General features: G+C 39.3%; 1 protein-coding gene across 6 annotated transcripts in view; it reads right to left on the reverse strand.

Annotated features, from left to right (window-relative positions):
- Positions 1-17,980, reverse strand: part of LOC116095096 (ankyrin repeat domain-containing protein 26-like) — a 53,140-nt gene that overhangs the window by 20,422 nt on the left and 14,738 nt on the right. For 4 of the 6 annotated variants that reach the window (XM_031376619.1, XM_031376618.1, XM_031376620.1 and 1 more), the window contains exons 4-10: positions 14,213-14,396; positions 11,627-11,764; positions 7,657-7,727; positions 7,223-7,316; positions 3,541-3,831; positions 2,300-2,514; positions 853-1,075 (exon numbers count right to left, since the gene is read on the reverse strand). In XM_031376619.1, the coding sequence (XP_031232479.1) occupies positions 853-1,075; positions 2,300-2,514; positions 3,541-3,831; positions 7,223-7,316; positions 7,657-7,727; positions 11,627-11,764; positions 14,213-14,396 (1,216 nt within the window). The remainder of the gene's footprint in view (positions 1-852; positions 1,076-2,299; positions 2,515-3,540; positions 3,832-7,222; positions 7,317-7,656; positions 7,728-11,626; positions 11,765-14,212; positions 14,397-17,980) is intronic. The other 2 variants (XR_004120448.1, XR_004120447.1) reach the window with 1 other exon arrangement.

A 17,980-nucleotide genomic window follows, 5' to 3' on the forward strand; every position in this document is an offset into this window, starting at 1 on the left:
GGGAGGGGGAGAGGAAGAGGGAGAGAGAGAGACTTAGGAGGAGGAGGAAGAGGGGAGGGAGGAAGGGAGGGAGGGAAGGAGAAAGAGGGAGAGAGACATAGAGACATAGAGACAGAGAGACAGAGATGGTTTTCTTTAAGATTGCTGCCACTGATCGATTCCTTACGCTCCACATTCATGGATACATGGGCACTGGAACTGGACTTGATGGATGGATGAAAGGGGAGGCACACACGGAGTTGAGTGGTTAAGGTAGAGGATACTGGAGAGTTTTCTGTGAACAGTTTAAAGCACCAAAGCATGCAACTAATGAAGACAATAAAGGATGGAGAAATGTCATAATGCTAATAGGACAACAGAGATAATATGATTAACTGTGAGTTAACTGTTAATTGTGAATTTGGCCATGTTCTGGAAAGCAAACCTTGAGGCAAATCTATTACATTAAAATTCTAATGATATTTTTCACTCAGCTGGAAAAAAAAAGTCCTAAAACTAATATAGAAGCACAAATTAAATCATTTGTAAGGAAAGCCAAAGCATTTCTAAAACATTTAGTTTTCTACAGTCGCATCTGTTTGCTAATGTAGCAAGCTGATAAGCTTTTAAAGAAGCTGGAAGTCCACTGAACAGTTACATCTGAGACATCAAGTCAACAAATGAATATTGCTTGCCAATGAGAATTTTGGAAATCTTGAAAATTATAAAATTTTTATTTTCTTTCTCCATGAGCATACATTATTGTAACGTTCACTCATTATGTGTAAGTCAAGTAAATAACTTGGCATTACATGAAATTAAGAGCTACACCAGGAATGGAATCCAAAGGAAAGTAAGGAAGATAAAACTAACCTTGGTCTTGCAGTTCTCCTTGGTCTCGACTGAGTGCCAGAGGTTTGATGTAGGAAGCATGTTTTCTCCTGAGAAACTTCTTGGAATGAAAAATTTATTACTGTCTCTAGGACAAGTGGACTCCAGGACAGGCCTTGTGTCCACCATGCTGTATTGTGAAGCTCTGTTTTGTTTTCTTTCCATGAGAAGTTTGGTTTTGACTTCTGCCAGTCTTTCATCTGTTCTATGAAGAGTGCAAAGTCAAATTCTTCATACCTCATGTTTCTGAGAGGATCCTAAATAATCTACATTTTAAAACAGTTCATGACATTGCCCATTGAGCAGAAGGGCTCTACCCTTTCTGTCTTCTACTCAGACCCACACTGAATCAGAAATTGTCTTACCATTTTCCAAGGTATACTTTCCTTAAGTATTATGCTAATGTTTTCCTGAAACAAAACTATGTTTTAAGGCACAATTGAAAACTGTAAAGGAGAGTCTCTGTCTAGGGACCCTCAAGTGGTAGTAACAATAACAACAAAAAAAACTAATCAAAGAAAGTTAATTTTACAGTGAGTAGAATGTGCCCATTGCAACAAAAATCCTTTTAATATTTCTTTTTGAGAGGAGAAGTAGAAATTTGGTAATGAGAGTATATAAAATACAGAGCTTTAGAAATATGCCAGGTTAACCATAGGATAACTGAGGCTGATGAGATGTCTCAGCGGGTAAGCACTGACTGCTCTTCCAAAGGTCCTGAGTTCAAATCCCAGCAACCGCATGGTGGCTCACAACCACCTGTAATGAGATCTGACGCCCTCTTCTGGTGTGTTGGAAGACAGCAACAGTGTACTTATGTATAATAATAAAGAAATCTTTGGGCCGGAGCAAGTGGGGTTCGCACAGAGGTCCTAAATTTAATTCCCAGCAACCATTTGTACAGCTACAATGTACTCATATACATAGGATAAATAATCTTTAACTATAGGATAACAAAGGATAAAAAGCTAGAGATATAAGTTGACATGGATGAATTTATTAAAATAAACTTTTAAAAAGGAGGAATATGCATGTGCTCACATAATTGCAGGTACTGGCAGAGCCTGAAGCACTGGATCCTCTGGAGCTGGACTTGCAGGGGTTAAGCTGCCTGATGTGGATGCTGGGAACTGAACTTGGATGCTCAACAGTTTGCACTCTTAGACATTGGGACCACCTCTCCAGCCCCTTAAGTTACATTGTTGGTTCTATCTTCTAAAATTATATTCTCTTTTCCTTTGTAACTTTGTGGGGTTGGGGTGGGCACCACATGTGCTAGACCAGTGCTCTGACTGTGTGTCAGCACTAGATTACAAATTGACATCCTATTGTTGATTTTCACACTCATTGCATTAACCCATTTTAGTAAAAATTGTATTCTAGGGACAGAACACTGAGCCTAATTTATCTTCTCTGAGTTCCAACTTACTTGCTTAATTTATTTGACAATGATTTTCTAATTTTCACTTCTTCTAGGTAGAGCTGCTTATAGTTTTCCATTTCTATTTGATTACAATCAACTTGACTTCTCATCTTAGAGAACTCAGACTCCAGGTCCCTTATTCTGAGCTCCATCTGAGTTCGTACCGAAGCGTTCTGTTTGTGTCTTAACTTTTCTAGCTTGTCCTCATATGCTGCTTGTGTCTACAGCAAATTGAACACAAATAGTTTTAAAATAATTGTAGCTAAAATAGTTATTATGCACCTATTTCCTTGATATGAGTTATGTTAAATTTGAATTTAAAAATAGAATCATTCTTTTATTTGCTGCCCTTATATATATATATTTTGTGGTACTGAGGTTCGAATACATGTGCTAAGCACATGCCCTGCCAGTGTATGGCCTCAGATCAACATTATTCCATGGTCATACTCAAACAATCTGATAAGTCACAAATAATAGCAACTCAAAATTAAATACATTGAACAAGGTAACTTAAGGACAATTCAAAGTGCAATTTTTGTTCCATAGTTTTTCCTTTTCCTCCTAAGTCAGGTCGTATGCCAGGTAGTCTAAAACATCAAATGATTCTAAGAACAGTAGTTTTTTATGATTAGTTTACGTACACTGATGGAACTATTTCAAGGGAAAATATGTATCACCTTCCTTTCAAAATTTCTAACAGAACACTTTTATTCTTTGAGAGTTTCTAGAATGCATTTTGATCAAGTCCATCCTCTCTTCTCCCTTCAACTCTGCCTACATCCAATTTCCCATTGTCATTTTAAAAACACATAATGTACCAATTTGTGCTGTTTATATACTCACAGGTGTGGGACCATTCACTGAGCATGGTTGACTTTCTAGGGGCCACACCCATTAAAAAATACTCTCCTCCCTAGAAGTCATCAACTGTCCATAGCTCCTTAGTTAGGAGAAGGGGCATGAACCCCCCTCCCACACCATGTAAAATGTTGACTGGTTTGATCTTGTTCAGGTCTTCTGAGGGCTATCATGTCTGCTGTGAGTTTATGAATACTGTGGTTTTGTCCTATCAGAAAGACTGTGTTTCATTCTGGTCCTCCTGAACCTCTGGCCTTTCTCACAGTTTCTTAGAAAATGTATAAAGCAGCTTGTGACACAATTAGTAGAAGAAGCATACATAAAATGTGCACACATAAAATCTTATTTGCAATGAAAAGAATGAAGACATATGGCATATAATTAACCTGTAAGAATAGGTTGACTTGTTTTAACTTTTCCACCAATTCCTGCTTTGTTTTCTCTTCGATTTCCCATTTATACTGTTCTATTTGGTCACATTCTATCATATTTTTTTCCATGTGACTTCTGAGGCTAACTACTTCTTGTTCTAACTTCTTTTTATGCTTCTTTAGTTTTTCACATTTCCTTTGTATTGTCTTCATAGACAGTAACTCCCGCCAAAGCAGCTGATTTTGTTTATAGAGATGTTGACATTTGGCAGATGTGGTTTCCAGTTTTTCAGTAAGATCATCACTCTGTAGACACAAAATAACATACCTTGGTGCTGAGGAAAGTGAGCTGACAATAGTCTAAAAGAATACATGAAACAAAATCTGACACAATTTTAGTTGCAACAAAGTATCATGTCTACTTAATTCTTACAATGTTGTTTCCATTACTCAGAAATTGGACAAGGAAAAATTCACCAAGAGTCACAGAACATAGTCTTTATACTCACCTGTTACATAAGTGTTATTTTCTATAGTTTTATCTTAAAATGAAGTCACCCCTTAGAAATACGTTTCTTACAGTATCTATCTTTACTTTTAAAGATGACATGAGGATATAATATGGCATTATATAGTTTCTACAAATAATTTGCTCCCAGAAGGAGGAAAATAAGACATGTAAAATAATAATAGTTAATTAATCTTATAACTAAGGATTCTAATGTCAATAATTGTTATACCAATGGTGGGGCCTGGGCTGAGGCCTGGAGTTCTCTTTCTCCCCCTGGTGTTGAAGCCTGTGGGCGGGGTACATGTTAGCTAAAAAGGAGGCAATGTATAAATGAGATATTTTATTGTAGGAAGGAGAAAATAGGCCAGTCAAGTAGAGAGAAGGAAAGGAGAAGGGAAGGAGAGAGAGAGAGAGAGAAGAAAGGAGAGGAAGAAAGCAAGAGAGCAAGAAGGCAAGAGAAGAGAACAAAAAGCAGGAAAGAGAGGAAGAAGACAAGAGAGGAAGAGAAGAAGCAAGAGAGGGAAGAGACAAAGAGCAAGAGAGAGAGAGAGAGAGGCGGGGGCAAACTGCCCCTTATATTGTATGGGGCATGGCACGTCTGGCTTGTGGTCAGATGACTAAGTGTAGGGTCCAGCTAGAATGCTGGGAGCTTGAGCCACTGTCTGCCTGATAGAGCACACATCTTCTACAGAGGCAGCTGTGAGGGGTTGTGACTGAAACAGGAACCAAAGACTCAGAAGTTATGGCCAAGTTCCTTCCGCCTCCTGCAAGCAGAAATTCCCCACAGAGGCCCCAGGGCTCAAAGCCAAATACTCTACTGAGCCTAAGTTACCTGAGGGGACCACTGCCCCACACTGCCCCACAAATAATCCTTTTCCTGAACTACAAATGTTTGATAATATTTGAATTGAATTCTAAGATGTAATGATTCTCAGAAAGAATAGATATCTCCCATGAGACATATGATCCATATTTACTTGTGAATAAGAATGACTTAAATTCAGTAGTGTGATATTATAATTGTGAGGCAACTCAAGCTACACAAGGAATCCTAATGTAGGAAACCCTGCCAAAGGCTTAGTCAGATTCTATTGCCAAACGTGTGGATGAACAAACTGTTAAGATTATTTTAGTGCCTAGTTTCAAGTCACTGAAGTTGATGCCCAAGTGAGATGGCCACATTCAGCCTTATTTAAACAGAGATTATAAAAAAAAATGTTGGCTTTGAGAAATTGAACTTTGAGGTGACTTAAGAAGCAAAATAACACAGATATGTGAGGTGAGATGATGTTACTGAATGAGAGGTGAGAGGATGTTACTGAATGAGAGGTGAGATGTTGTTAGTGAATGAGAGGTGAGAGGATGTTACTGAATGGGAGGTGAGATGATGTTACTGAATGGGGGGGTGAGATGTTGTTAGTGAATGGGGAGGTGAGAGGATGTTACTGAATGAGAGATGATGAGATAATGTTACTGAATGGGGGGGTGAGATGATGTTACTGAATGAGAGATGATGAGATGATGTTACTGAATAGGGGTGAGAGGATGTTACTGAATGGAGGGTGAGATGATGTTAATGAATGGGAGGTGCCATCATTTAAGAAAACAAAACAACTGGAACATGTAGGATGCCTTAGACCTTTGGGAAGGAGTTCAAAGTGGCTAATGATTTTAGTTAACATTCCTAATTTTTGAGAATATGTAGAAAACCCCTCATTACTTTTAATAAATTTAATAGGCTTGGGGTATTATTACTGGACTTTCATTTTTCTGATCCATTAATACATCTCTGTATGACACTGATGTAAGAGGATGTCTTATGGCTCTTATTCTCAGCTAACTCATGTTCAATAAATTGTCAAATTATGTATATTAAAGATATAGCAAGAAAATGAAACTTCTAGCTGTAAGATGGACCAGCCAACACAATGGTTAGTGGTTTTTTTTTCAAGGATAGTTTCATGTTTCAAGGGTACATTCCCAGTGCCCAAGGATTATGAGTCCTGATGACCTCATATTGTTATGGAGTAACACTCTGCTTGAAGTCCTGTCTGCATGGTCATCATGTCTCTCATAATCTACGAGCTGTGTGAAAACTCGAATGGGGTTTCCAGACTCTCACTGGTCAGTGTCATTGGTACTTACAATAATAGTGATTGATCTTTACAGTATTGCTGCTGTTGGAGCAGATTAATAATTCAACCACCATCCTTAGAGAGAATTGAGAGATGTTGGTTGTCAGTAAAGTTAGGTAAACATGTTTTTGTCAGTAGCTTTGCTATGGAGAATCTTGTGGGGAAAGTATAAAGATCAGAAAGGCAGTTTTGATAGTTGAGGGAGGGCTCACTGAGGTCAGAGGCAAGAACAATGGCAGCCTAGCTTTTGCTTGCTGATGTGCCTTTCTTGTTAAAGATGGATTGGTGATCAAAGATGATGATTAATTTGTGATACTCGTTTTTATCATCCTTGGCTTCCTGACATTATTTACTAAAAAAAAAAAAAAAAAAAAAAAAAAAAAAGGTTGGTGAATAGGCCTGCACCAGAGGATTTAAAGTAGAAATGGCTGAATATATATATATATATTTGTATATAAATGTGTGTGTATGTATGTTTAGATTTGTTATTCTTTTAAGACTTTTTATAAGATTACATTTTAAGATAAATATTTAAATGATTTACCCTTGCTTTCTAACACCAAACTGTAGCCTGCCAGTAAGAGACCTTGCTGAGAAAAGCACCTTGCTTGCTTACTATTTCCTAATCTGTAACAAGTTGCTTAGACATGCATGTATGTGTGTCCTTGGTAATAATTTTTTTCACCTGTACTTCATGAAATGTTTAATCATGTAAAGGTATTGGGGAACCTGCTGGTTTTTTTTTAAATTATGTTTATTGTAATCATTCACTTAAAGAAAAATAGAATATAAGCACATCGTAACTGTTTTACTGCTTGAAAGGTTTTTCTGGGGACTATAATCTGTGGGAGAAAAAAATAAAGTCACTGGAGCCTCATTCATCCCCACGTGCATGTGAGTATGTGCCTGCTTTACACTAGTTGCCGACTCTGCATCTCCTGGTTGGATTGCCGAACTCACTGCTGGAGCTGGCCTCTGGCATGCAACATTCCTAATATTAGAGGAGTGAAACTTTCTTTTTGATATTACAAGAAATAAGAGACTAACTTACCAAAAATTCATTTAGTAGATTTTTCTTTAACTGTTCAATTTTCTCTGCTTGCTTTCTTGCTGTTGCTTTTAACTTGAGGTTTTCAAGTCCAAGTCTATAATGTACATTTGAAGATAGTTACTCTCACATGCCAATTTTAAAAACATCACACAATTTATTAACACAGATCTTAAATGATAATTATTTAAATTCTTAAAAAAATAAAAATTGAAATAATAAATGTATCATTTTCTAGCTTTGTTTTAAGAATAATAAAGCAAACTTATCAGATTTGCAAAAAATTATTATACTACTAAACTGTAGCCCAAGCCTAAATTGTGTTTCAAGTAAATTAAGAATAAGTCTCATAAACTGTCATGACTGGTATAATTCTCATACCACACTATTTATTTGCTTTGTAAATACTCAAAAGTCATTTGCATGCGGCCGTGTACTTTTGTATGTAGTCGTGCATCTTCTCAGAGCATTGGGCAGGCTGTATGTGTTGCTCCAGTGCTTCTTGTAACTAAAACAAAGGGAAAAATTCTTTACTAACAATCTGGTATAAATGTGCCCACTAAAATTTTGTGCTAAAATATCAGTAGATACAGTAACCCTTCACCAAAGACTATGTATAGATACTTTTTGTTGTTGTTGCTACTGCAAAATTACCTAAATTATTATAGACATATCCAAACGCATTCTTCATAACAAAACACAGAGATTTTATAATTTACAAAGCTTAAATAATACCAGTAGTCCTTTAAAAAGTTCGTTGTTTTGAGATAGGGTTTTTCTGTGTAGCCCTGGTTGTCCTAGAACTCTCTCTGTAATATACTTTCACTAGGACTGAAAAAAAAAGTATTGTTTTTAATTTTTATATTATCATATCAGTTACTTTCTGTGTCACTGTAAGAGAATACAGAAATAGTGCATTCATTTTGGCTCACTCATGGTTTGAGGAATACATTCCATCATGGTGTGTAAGGCAGGGCGTGGCTGTGGGGGAGGGGACCGAGGTAGCTCTGCTCGAATCCTGGCAGATCATGTAGCTGAGGGAAATGCTAACACTTCAACTTTCCATACTGGGACTTGGGCTAGATCTTATGCAGGCCTTGTGCTTGAAGTCACCGCCTCTGAGTTCATGCTTGCAATGCCCCTGTAGTGTCTGGTAAATATTGCTTTGCTCTGCGTGCCAATGATCTTGGCTCTTACAATCTTTCTGTCCCTTTTCTGCAATGAGTTCTAAACCTTTAGAGAGGGAGTATGAGATAGATGTCCCATCTAGAGCTGAGCACACCACAATCTCTTACATGCTGCATATTGACTGGTTGTACATCTCTGTGTTGTTGCCATCGTCTACTGCAAAAAAGAAACTCCACTTACAACAGTCTACTGGTTCTTTAGCCCTGAGCTACAAATTCTCCCCTATTCTTCAAGCAAACTAGCTCCAAAGGCCCATGAACCACATGACTGGGTTTCTTACAGTAATAGCCCCACTTTTTGGTACCAATTTTCTTTCCTTTTTGCTGTGATATAAAACCTGCCAAGATATAAAACTCAGGAGAAGAGAAACGTATTTTCTTTCAGTTTTGTGGTGGGGAAGGCAGGGCAGCTGGGGCTCACTACATGGTAGCAAGAACCTGCCGCACAACTAGCTGTGCGTCTATAAATCGGGAAGCAGAGTCATGTGTCGAATCAGGGCCGGCACGTGCGGCTCAAGACCTCCCTCTTGGAACCTGCTTCCTTCATCCAGGCCTTGCTTCTTCAAGTTTCCACAGTTTGCCACAACAGACCACGTTCTACACACATGAGACATTTTCCATTCAAGCCACAATAACACTAAAAACTGCAAAAGCTGATACAGTACAGGGAAACAAGACATCCCCTAGGGGGAAAATTTAAATTGTTGCATTCCAAAGATTGCCTCCACTGTAATCTGAAATGTTCATGCACATATAAATGACAGCTGCTATTCCAATGACGGTAGTCATTCACAGTCTAATGCTGAGTCTGAAGCCCAGACTCAACAATTACTGGCTATGTGGTCCCAAATACATTGTCCTTGCTATATCTATTCCTTCTCAGTAAAATGGAGTCAACAATACTCTATGTTCTATTGGGTGATTGGTAAGGCTATAGGACTTAATAGGGTCATAGCCCCACTAGCATTATTACTATGCTTTGTGTTTTATTAAAACAAAGTGGCATAGCAATGGAAGAAATAATCTTTGTGAAATGGACTGAAACATTCTTTTCTTCTGAGAGTGCAACAAATAGTGAGCTTCATGCTCACCATTAATTTCTTAATACGCCATGAAGCCATAATGTCACTAACCAATGGTACTTTTGTCTGCTTATTATTATTTACAACCCATTTGTTCTCAGGACTCCTTGGTGGTCAGTGGTGATGTAGCATAAAGCAAATGTTTCCTCTTGGATTAAGTAGTATGCATACACAAGGGGCGTGGTCATCAGAGGTGGACGAGGGCCAATGGGCTGAAAATACTGGATTGTAATGTGAAATCACGATTATTCCTGAATCAGTTCACCACTCATGCTGGGATGCTTTAGCGTGTACTCTGATGAATACTGGAGATTATGTGGAGTGACTGCATATGAGAAACGCTGTCTCCAGAGCTCTTGACTTGGTAAATTACTACACACCTATAAATCCCAGCTTCAACTGCAGACTGAAGAATAATGGCAAGTCTCATTCTTTATGCATAGTAAGAAAAATGCAAGACAATTTTTCACTGTTGACGTGTTATTAATTTTATGTTTAATTTCTTAACATTTAGAATGAGAGCCTTATGTTAATGTCTTAAGTAAATTATTGCTATAGTATGAAAAATGTTATTTTATGCTTTTTCTTTTCTTTTATTAGTATATTTTTGCTGTATGTGGTGGTGAATTTCAAAAATACATTTTCATCTCTATATATCATGTGCTTTGACCATATCAAACCCCAGCCAGCAATGGCCTTTCCTGTTTTCTCTTTATCCTTTAGGCTAAGCCAACCCCTTCATTTTCCCAAATGGTCTTCCTGTCTCTCTCAGCATTCACATACATTACAAGAATATATATATGTTCTTTATGGCACAATAAAATTCCACTGTGTATAGATACCATTTTTCTCTATCCACTGGTAGCTGAATCCATAAGTTGACCATTGTGAACAATGCCACAATAAATACGACTATGCAAGACTCTGTGTAGTGCACTGGCTTAGATTTGAAGAGTTAATGTTATTCTAACAACTGTCAATTTGTCAACACAAATTTACAATTTATTTAACAACATGAGACATGTAGCCTTGCATAGTGGCTTATGCCTAGAGTCCAAGCATTTGGAAGGATGAGGTAGGAGACTCATTATCAGATCCAGGCTTACTCAGTCTATATATTGACTTCCAGATCTATCAGGGCTACAGCATTTAGACCCTGTACTCCCAAGCAAGCAAGGAAGCAAGCAAGCAAACAAGCAAACAAACAAAAAAACAGAATAAGTCAGCAAGAGCAAAAGAAGAGAAATGGGGAGATATACATATTATACCAGTACTTCACCAATGAGAGTTCATGGAAGTATTTTCAGTAACAGTCAGTGTGGTAGTTTGAGTGAAAATGGCTCATATATTTAAATGTTTGCCGCCAAGTTTGTAGAACCATTTGGAAAGGATTAAGAGAAATACTATTCCCTGTCTTAGTCTCTCTGTCTCTGTCTCTTTCTCTCTGTGTCTCTTTCCATCCCCCACTCTCCTCTCTGCCTTCTGCTTGTGGATAGGAATATAAGCTATCAGCTACTACTTCAGTGCCATGTCTGCTGCCATGCTCCCCACCAGGATGCCATGAACTCATCCTCTGAAACCAAAAGCCCTTTGGAGTGACAGAAAGAATTGTAGCAAACTGTTACTCTTCTGGAACAGAAGGAAATGACATCTAAAATATAATCTCTGTTGCCTCTATTTCCCTCTTTGTCAAATGTTGAAACAAATAACCAAATGTCTCCATTAGCAGCTTGAGAAAGCAGAAATCATGACTGAAAGCAGATGATACATTGTTACTAGCAAGGCTTTTGTGACGACAGAAAGATGCATTCTTACGGGAAGTAACCAATACCCTTTCTTCAGAGGAGGCCAGAATCAAAGGCATTATTCTATGCTGTCTAAAGCAGGACTTGCATGATGTTTGGATGAGGTCACTGTGAATGTCATCCCTATGCTGTAGACAAATGGACTTGAATTAACGTGACTTTATCCAAGTTGCTAAAATAAAAAGAGCTATTTCCACATCAAAGTATGTGTACTATGAATATTCACATAAAAATTTGAAAAGTTCTCTGTAGTTTTCATGAGGCCTTTAATTGTTTTTTTTTAACTATTTACACATACAAATACAAGAACTTAAAGGCAACTAAAGAAAATACCTGAGAACTAATCTTTTCTTGTGTGATTTTTAACTCCTTTTGTTTGTGAAGGTGATTTGCTAGAATCTCATCCTGTAAGACTCTGGTGTTCTGTTCTTGCAAAAGTTGCCTCTTGATGGAGTTTCTTTCCTCTAAAACCTAAAGACACATTTAGAGACATTTTTTATTCTTATACATCATGGTAGTGGTGGAAGGAGAGGAAAGGAGTCTAAAGCCTTGTATACTGGCTGGTTTTATGTGCCAATTTGACACAGGCTGGAGTTATCACAGAGAAGGAGCTTCAGTTGGGGAAGTGCTTCCATGAGACCTAGCTGTGGGGAATTTTCTCAATTAGTGATCAAGGGAGTAGGGTCCCTTGTGGCTGGTACCATCCCTGGGCTGGAAGTCTTGGGTTCTATAAGAGAGCAGGCTGAGCAAGCCAGGGAAAGCAAGCCAATAAGGAACATCTCTCCATGGCCTCTGCATCAGTTCCTGCTTCCTGACCTGCTTGAGTTCCAGTCTTGACTTCCTCTGGTGATCAACAGCATATGGAAGTAAGCTAAATAAACCCTTTCCTTCCCAACTTGCTTCTTGGTCATGATGTTTGTACAGGAATAGAAACCCTGACTAACCTCGTTTAACAGACAAACCTTGAAAAAGTATTCAAAGAGCCTATAAAACCCACAAGAACCTGCCTCCCATATGAATTACTCAAAATTTAATTTCATAAATGATAGCTACCCTTTTCAACAGCCTAACTAAAAACTTGGTGCTAGGACCATAGCTTGGTTTGCAGAGTGCTTACATGAGGTCCCTAAACACACTGTAAAACCAGGAATTGTGACACATGCCTTTGAGTCAAGAACTCAGGAGGAAGATTAGGAGTACAAGGTGATTTCATGATACGTGTTGAGTTCAAGAATGCCAGCCTCAGGTAAGCTACTTGAGGATGATAGTAGAGGAAGAAAAGTGCAGGTTGAGCTCTGAGTAGGTCCAGTGGAGGGCCTCAGGGTGTAATCTACATCCTAAATCAGTAGCATTATTGTATCATCTGTACTACACCTTCTGGAACATTGTTCAGTGATTGCTGCTATGTGAGACTTTTCTCGGGATGGCGATACTACTCTGTGCAATGGTGTGGTGGCCTCTAATGTTCTCCTCATCAGTCCTTCGATCCCTCTGCTCCTACAGGCAGATCTCAAAGTGCACTTTCATCCAGAACTCCATTGCAAACCCCTGAACCAGCTCCAGGAGCCTTCCTGCCTCACAAGGGTTCCTTTTGTCTTGGACCAACACCTCCCCAATATCACCACCCAGACTCTGCCCTCCTCAGCTAGAGTTGAGGTAGCTAGAGTTCTCATTGTCCCTCCCTGCCTGAAGGAGACTTAAGGGGATGGAAGTAAACAAGGAAAACAAAATTCTGCTCCTGAAGATGGAAGCCTCTTAGTTCAAGAAAACAGTGAGAGGAGAAAGAGTGGTAAGGCATACGAGAGGGCGTCTGGGTAGGACCAAAGGGGAAGGGGAGGACTTAGAGGCCCTATAGAATATCCAAACCCAGAGTCTATTTAGCAGACTCTCAGCCTCAGGGTCCCTCCCATCTCAGGGGGGTCCTTTTACTGTTTTGCTTACTCTGATGCTTTTTGGCTTTTGTTGTTTTTCCTAGATGCTCAACCTTCAGTTTAACCCAGGAAATGAGCTTGGCTGTTTCTTAGATGACTGCCAGAGGTTGTGGCTCAATTCTCAAAACCTAAATAATATAGTCACATCCACATAAGAACACACAGTGCTCCTGTACTGAGACTGGAGCTAGCTGCCCTGCGGTTATCAGGACAGGACCTCTCTGGTGGATCACCAGATAGTCATGTACCACATGTAACCCCTCCCTAAATTAATGAATAGTTTTGGTAGAGCCAAGACAGCATACATAGGGGATATCGACTTCTCATTAGCTGGGTCTGTGAGGTACACAAAAACTGACTAATCCCTATAGAACCTACCTCAGGCTCCACTGAATTCTCTCCATAAAACAAATGAAGGAAAGGGAAATGCAAATGACCAGGACAACACGGGGTATTTTCTCTTTTGGTGCCTGCCCTACCCTTGTAAACTCATTCTCAATTTTCCTTAATGAATTGGTATTTTCCTTATCTTCTTGTCCCTATTTCCTTATTCTCATGGACATGAAACAACAGACTTGGAATCCACTGGCTCAGGGTGGTTTTGGATGGAACTGAGTTTGCATGACCTAAGGCTCCATGGTAAGCCTAAAGATAGAACCAAAAAGTCTTCCTCCCATTCTCAGAAGCCATAAGAGTATGGTCACATTGCCCAGGAGATTCGTTAGGTGTGCCACGTTTGCACGTGTGGACACCTTTGAAGACTGCAAGATCAGTATGCCAAGGATATATCTCAGATCATATCCCCATATATGTCTTATATGATTATATGTTTATATTCACTATATATATATATGTTCAAAGGGATAACAGTATTAGTGAAGTAAAAGCAAAACATAATTTTAAGCATATTTGATCTTACTTGATTCTGCTCATCCTGAGTACAGACTGACACACTCACAACCTTACAAAATTTAAACAGTCCACTTACTTTATCAAGATCGTTTCTCACAGTCTTCAGTTCCACATCCAGTTCCCTAACACGAAGTTCAAGTTTTTGTTTCATTTTAACTTCTTTATCATATTGCTCTTCTTTTTCTCTCAGCTGCTCCTTCATTTTGTCATAAACCCAGACTACATTTTTCCTCTTCTCTTCTTCTTGTTTTAAAGTAAACCTACAGTTTAAAATGCTTATGTTAGGAATGCATTTTGTTAGAAAATGTTTCTTTTGCCTGGCTTGTCACATATTGGTTTATTATTCTAAAGGTTATAGGGTATCCCTGACCTTCCTCTGAAGCATGCTTACTCCCTGTTGTTCCTTCTGATATCTCCCCTTCATCTTCAGACACACACAAACTGGGTCCAGGTTTTCAAGCAGTTGGTCACCCCGAGACTAGTCAGGGAGAATGTCAAGTTAGATACCAGCAAAGGCTGACACCTCTGTCACCTGGATCCATACACTCACAACCTTACAAAATGTAAAGAAACCCGAGCAGAACCTAAATCAAGGGTTCTGTTCCTTATACCACATTGAAGGAAGAAAATGCTATCTGCCTCTTGTCAGTCTTTTTCCAGTGGACAACCAAGAATATATGACTTGTTTGAACAAGTTATGTAGGTCATACAGGGGCAGGCGCTTTGGACCCAGCCAGCTGTCACTGGACTCCCCAGTAAATTTCCCGTCCAATGTAAACCACTGAGTTTTGCTTTACCCAGAAGCAAATGCCTTTTACATGTACGTTATATTGATAAATTGTCATGTGCTGTTAAAGTCCACTGAGAAGCTGGCTCTGGAGATGAACTGAGGCTTCTCACTTCAGACACAAGCATGTATGTCTCAATCTGTTCTCATAAATCCCTATCCTGAGTCAGCTTGGCCCCTGACTCTGTGATAAAGAAAAGGAGAACAACAAAGCAGCCTGAGGATATAAAGGTCCTATGTTCTCAGAGCAACTGAGAAGTAAACCATTCCCAGCAGACATCACTGTTACCAAGCCACAAAGGATGTCTAAGGTAGACGCTAGCTACGTTCTATTATCAAGTAGTAGAAATTCATCATGGAGGTCCATGGCCCTGTGAAGGTTCTATGCCCCAGTGTAGGGGAATGCCAGGGCCAGGAAGCAGAAGGGAGTGGGGTGGTGAGCAGGGGGAGGGGGGAGGGAACAGGGGTTTGTTTTAGTTTTTGTATTTTATTTTATTTTTTTTTGGAGGGGAACCTTGGAAAGGAGATATTGTAAATAAAACATCTAATAATAATAATAATAATAATAATAATAATAATAAAAGAAATTCATCATGGAATGGTCTATGTTGTCACAGCAACAAAAAAAGCAACTGATGCAGATGAATACAAGTACATAGTAAGTAACAACATTCATTTAATTACTTGATAGTAAACCAACAAGAAAGAACAAACAAAAAGAAGACTATTGAAGTCAGGTCACAGGTCCCTTTGCAGCTGCCTATACCATCCCACTCTGAATCTAAAAACTTTCCACATCCTACTCCAGGGTCTACAGTGAGTATAATACACCCCCCCTCACACACACACACACACAATACTTGTTTTCCACATCCTGCTAGATATAATTCAGGTCTCACAGGCAGTGCACAAGTCAAGTCTGATGGCCTATGTCTGGTAATAGTGATGTCTAAGCTTCCATAGTGTCCCTGGCCCCATGATCTGACCTAGGACCTAGTCTCACTACCTCCGCCTATACTGCAGCCAACATCTAGGCTTCCACCAAGACCCACTCTACCATCATCTACCAACTGGACACTTTGCACAGCCTTCACAGCCCCATTCCATATACAGACTACCAATGCCCTTCTCCAGGGTCCATCTTGGTGAACACCCATGACCTCTTCATCCATACATTTTCTACAATCTTCCAGACTTAGCTTTGGTCCCACAAGTGCATAAACCAAGTCTGGCCTTCTCTGCAGAGGAGCTCTTGGCTTGGTCCCATACCTTCCCTACCTTCTGCCATACAATAGGACTCGCCCAAGTCATAACCAACATTCCCACTCATACCTATCTACAGCCACACTCCCAGCTTGGAACAAGAAGTACATCCTGTGAACCAGCACAGTCCCCTCCACCCACCTGACTGCCACTTCAGATCTCTAGACCCAACCTGCCCCAACATCTCTCCCTGACGCTGCTCCATCCACACAAACCTAAAACTTACAAAGGAATTCTACACACCAAGATCTCACCCCGGGAATACCAACAATATGAAAGATCCAGTCAGTAGCTTTTCTCCAAAATCTACTAGTCCTGTGGAAATGATTGTCAATGAGAATTATCTAGATGAATTTCAAGACAAAGAAATTAAAAGAACAACCATAACCCCCCCCCCCCAGAAAGAATTCAAATAGTTTAAAGAATACACAAAGAAACATCTCAATGAAATCTGGAGAAGGAGCTTAAGGAGAATAAATGCCTGAGTGGTGCCCAAGAAAACAGAAACATAAAGCTGATAGAAGTGATGAAGGCAACCCAGGACTTGAAAACAAAATTAAATAAGGAAATAGAAACACAGATGAGGACTCAATATGAAATGGAGATGGAATTGAAAGACCCAATAGCCCAACTAGAAGACCCAAAGGAAAGCCTTGCAAATACAATGAATCAAGCAAAAAATAGAATATCAGGTCTGGAAGATAAAGTAGAATATCTAGGCCAAATTATCAATGAACATGAAACCATTTAAAAACAGAAAAGGATCACACAGGAAATGTGGGGCATCATTAAAAAAAAAAAACCTTTGAATTATAAACATAGAAGAGGATAAAGAATCCTAAGTAATACATCTGTCTCAAAACTGGGAGCAACTGGGACCAGCGGGACCCAGGCATGCAGGAACTTCACCAGCCCAGTGGCACAGGTTGCTTCTGGTCTGTCTGGGCCGGTGCCCTATGAGCAGACCTTGGGCACAAACTCTGCAGTGAGTCCCATAATACACAGAGGAAGCTCTAATGAGCTTAGGATCACAGAATTGAGAATCACAGAATCACAGAGACAGCTTGATTCTGAGGAGTTCTGACACAACCAGGATCACAGGAAGGACAGGCTCCAGTCAGATTTAGCAAGGGCAGATAACACTTGATATAACCAGATGGCCAGAGGCAAGCATAAGAACAGAAGCAACAGAAACCAAGGATACTTAGCATCATCAGAACCCAATTCTCCCACCATAGCAAGTCCCGGATACACCATCACACCAGAAAAGCAAGATTCAGATCTAAAATCACTTCTCATGATGATGATACAGGTCTTTAAGAAGAACATAAATAATTCTCTCAAAGAAATACAGGAGAACACAGGTAAACAGCTAGAAGCCCTTAAAGAGGAAATACAAAAATCCTTTAAAGGACTACAGGAAAACACAATCAAACAGGTGAAGGAAATGAGCAAAACCATCCAGGATCTAAAAATCAAAATAGAAACAATAAAGAAATCAGAAAGAGAGACAACCCTGGAGATTCAAAACCTAGGAAAGAAATCAGGAGTCATAGATGCAAGCATCCCAACAGAATTCAAGAGATAGAAGAGAGAATCTCAGGGGCAGAAGATACCATAGAAAACATTGACACAACAGTCAAAGAAAATGCAAAAGGCAAAAAGCTCCAAACCCAAACATCCAGGAAATCTAGGACACAATAAGAAGACCAAACCTAAAGATAACAGGTATAGAAGAGAGTAAAGACTTCCAACTTAAAGGGCCAGTAAATATCTTCAACAAAATTATAGAAG

This window comes from Mastomys coucha, unplaced genomic scaffold (genome assembly GCF_008632895.1).
Source record: "Mastomys coucha isolate ucsf_1 unplaced genomic scaffold, UCSF_Mcou_1 pScaffold17, whole genome shotgun sequence".
NCBI lineage: Eukaryota > Metazoa > Chordata > Mammalia > Rodentia > Muridae > Mastomys > Mastomys coucha.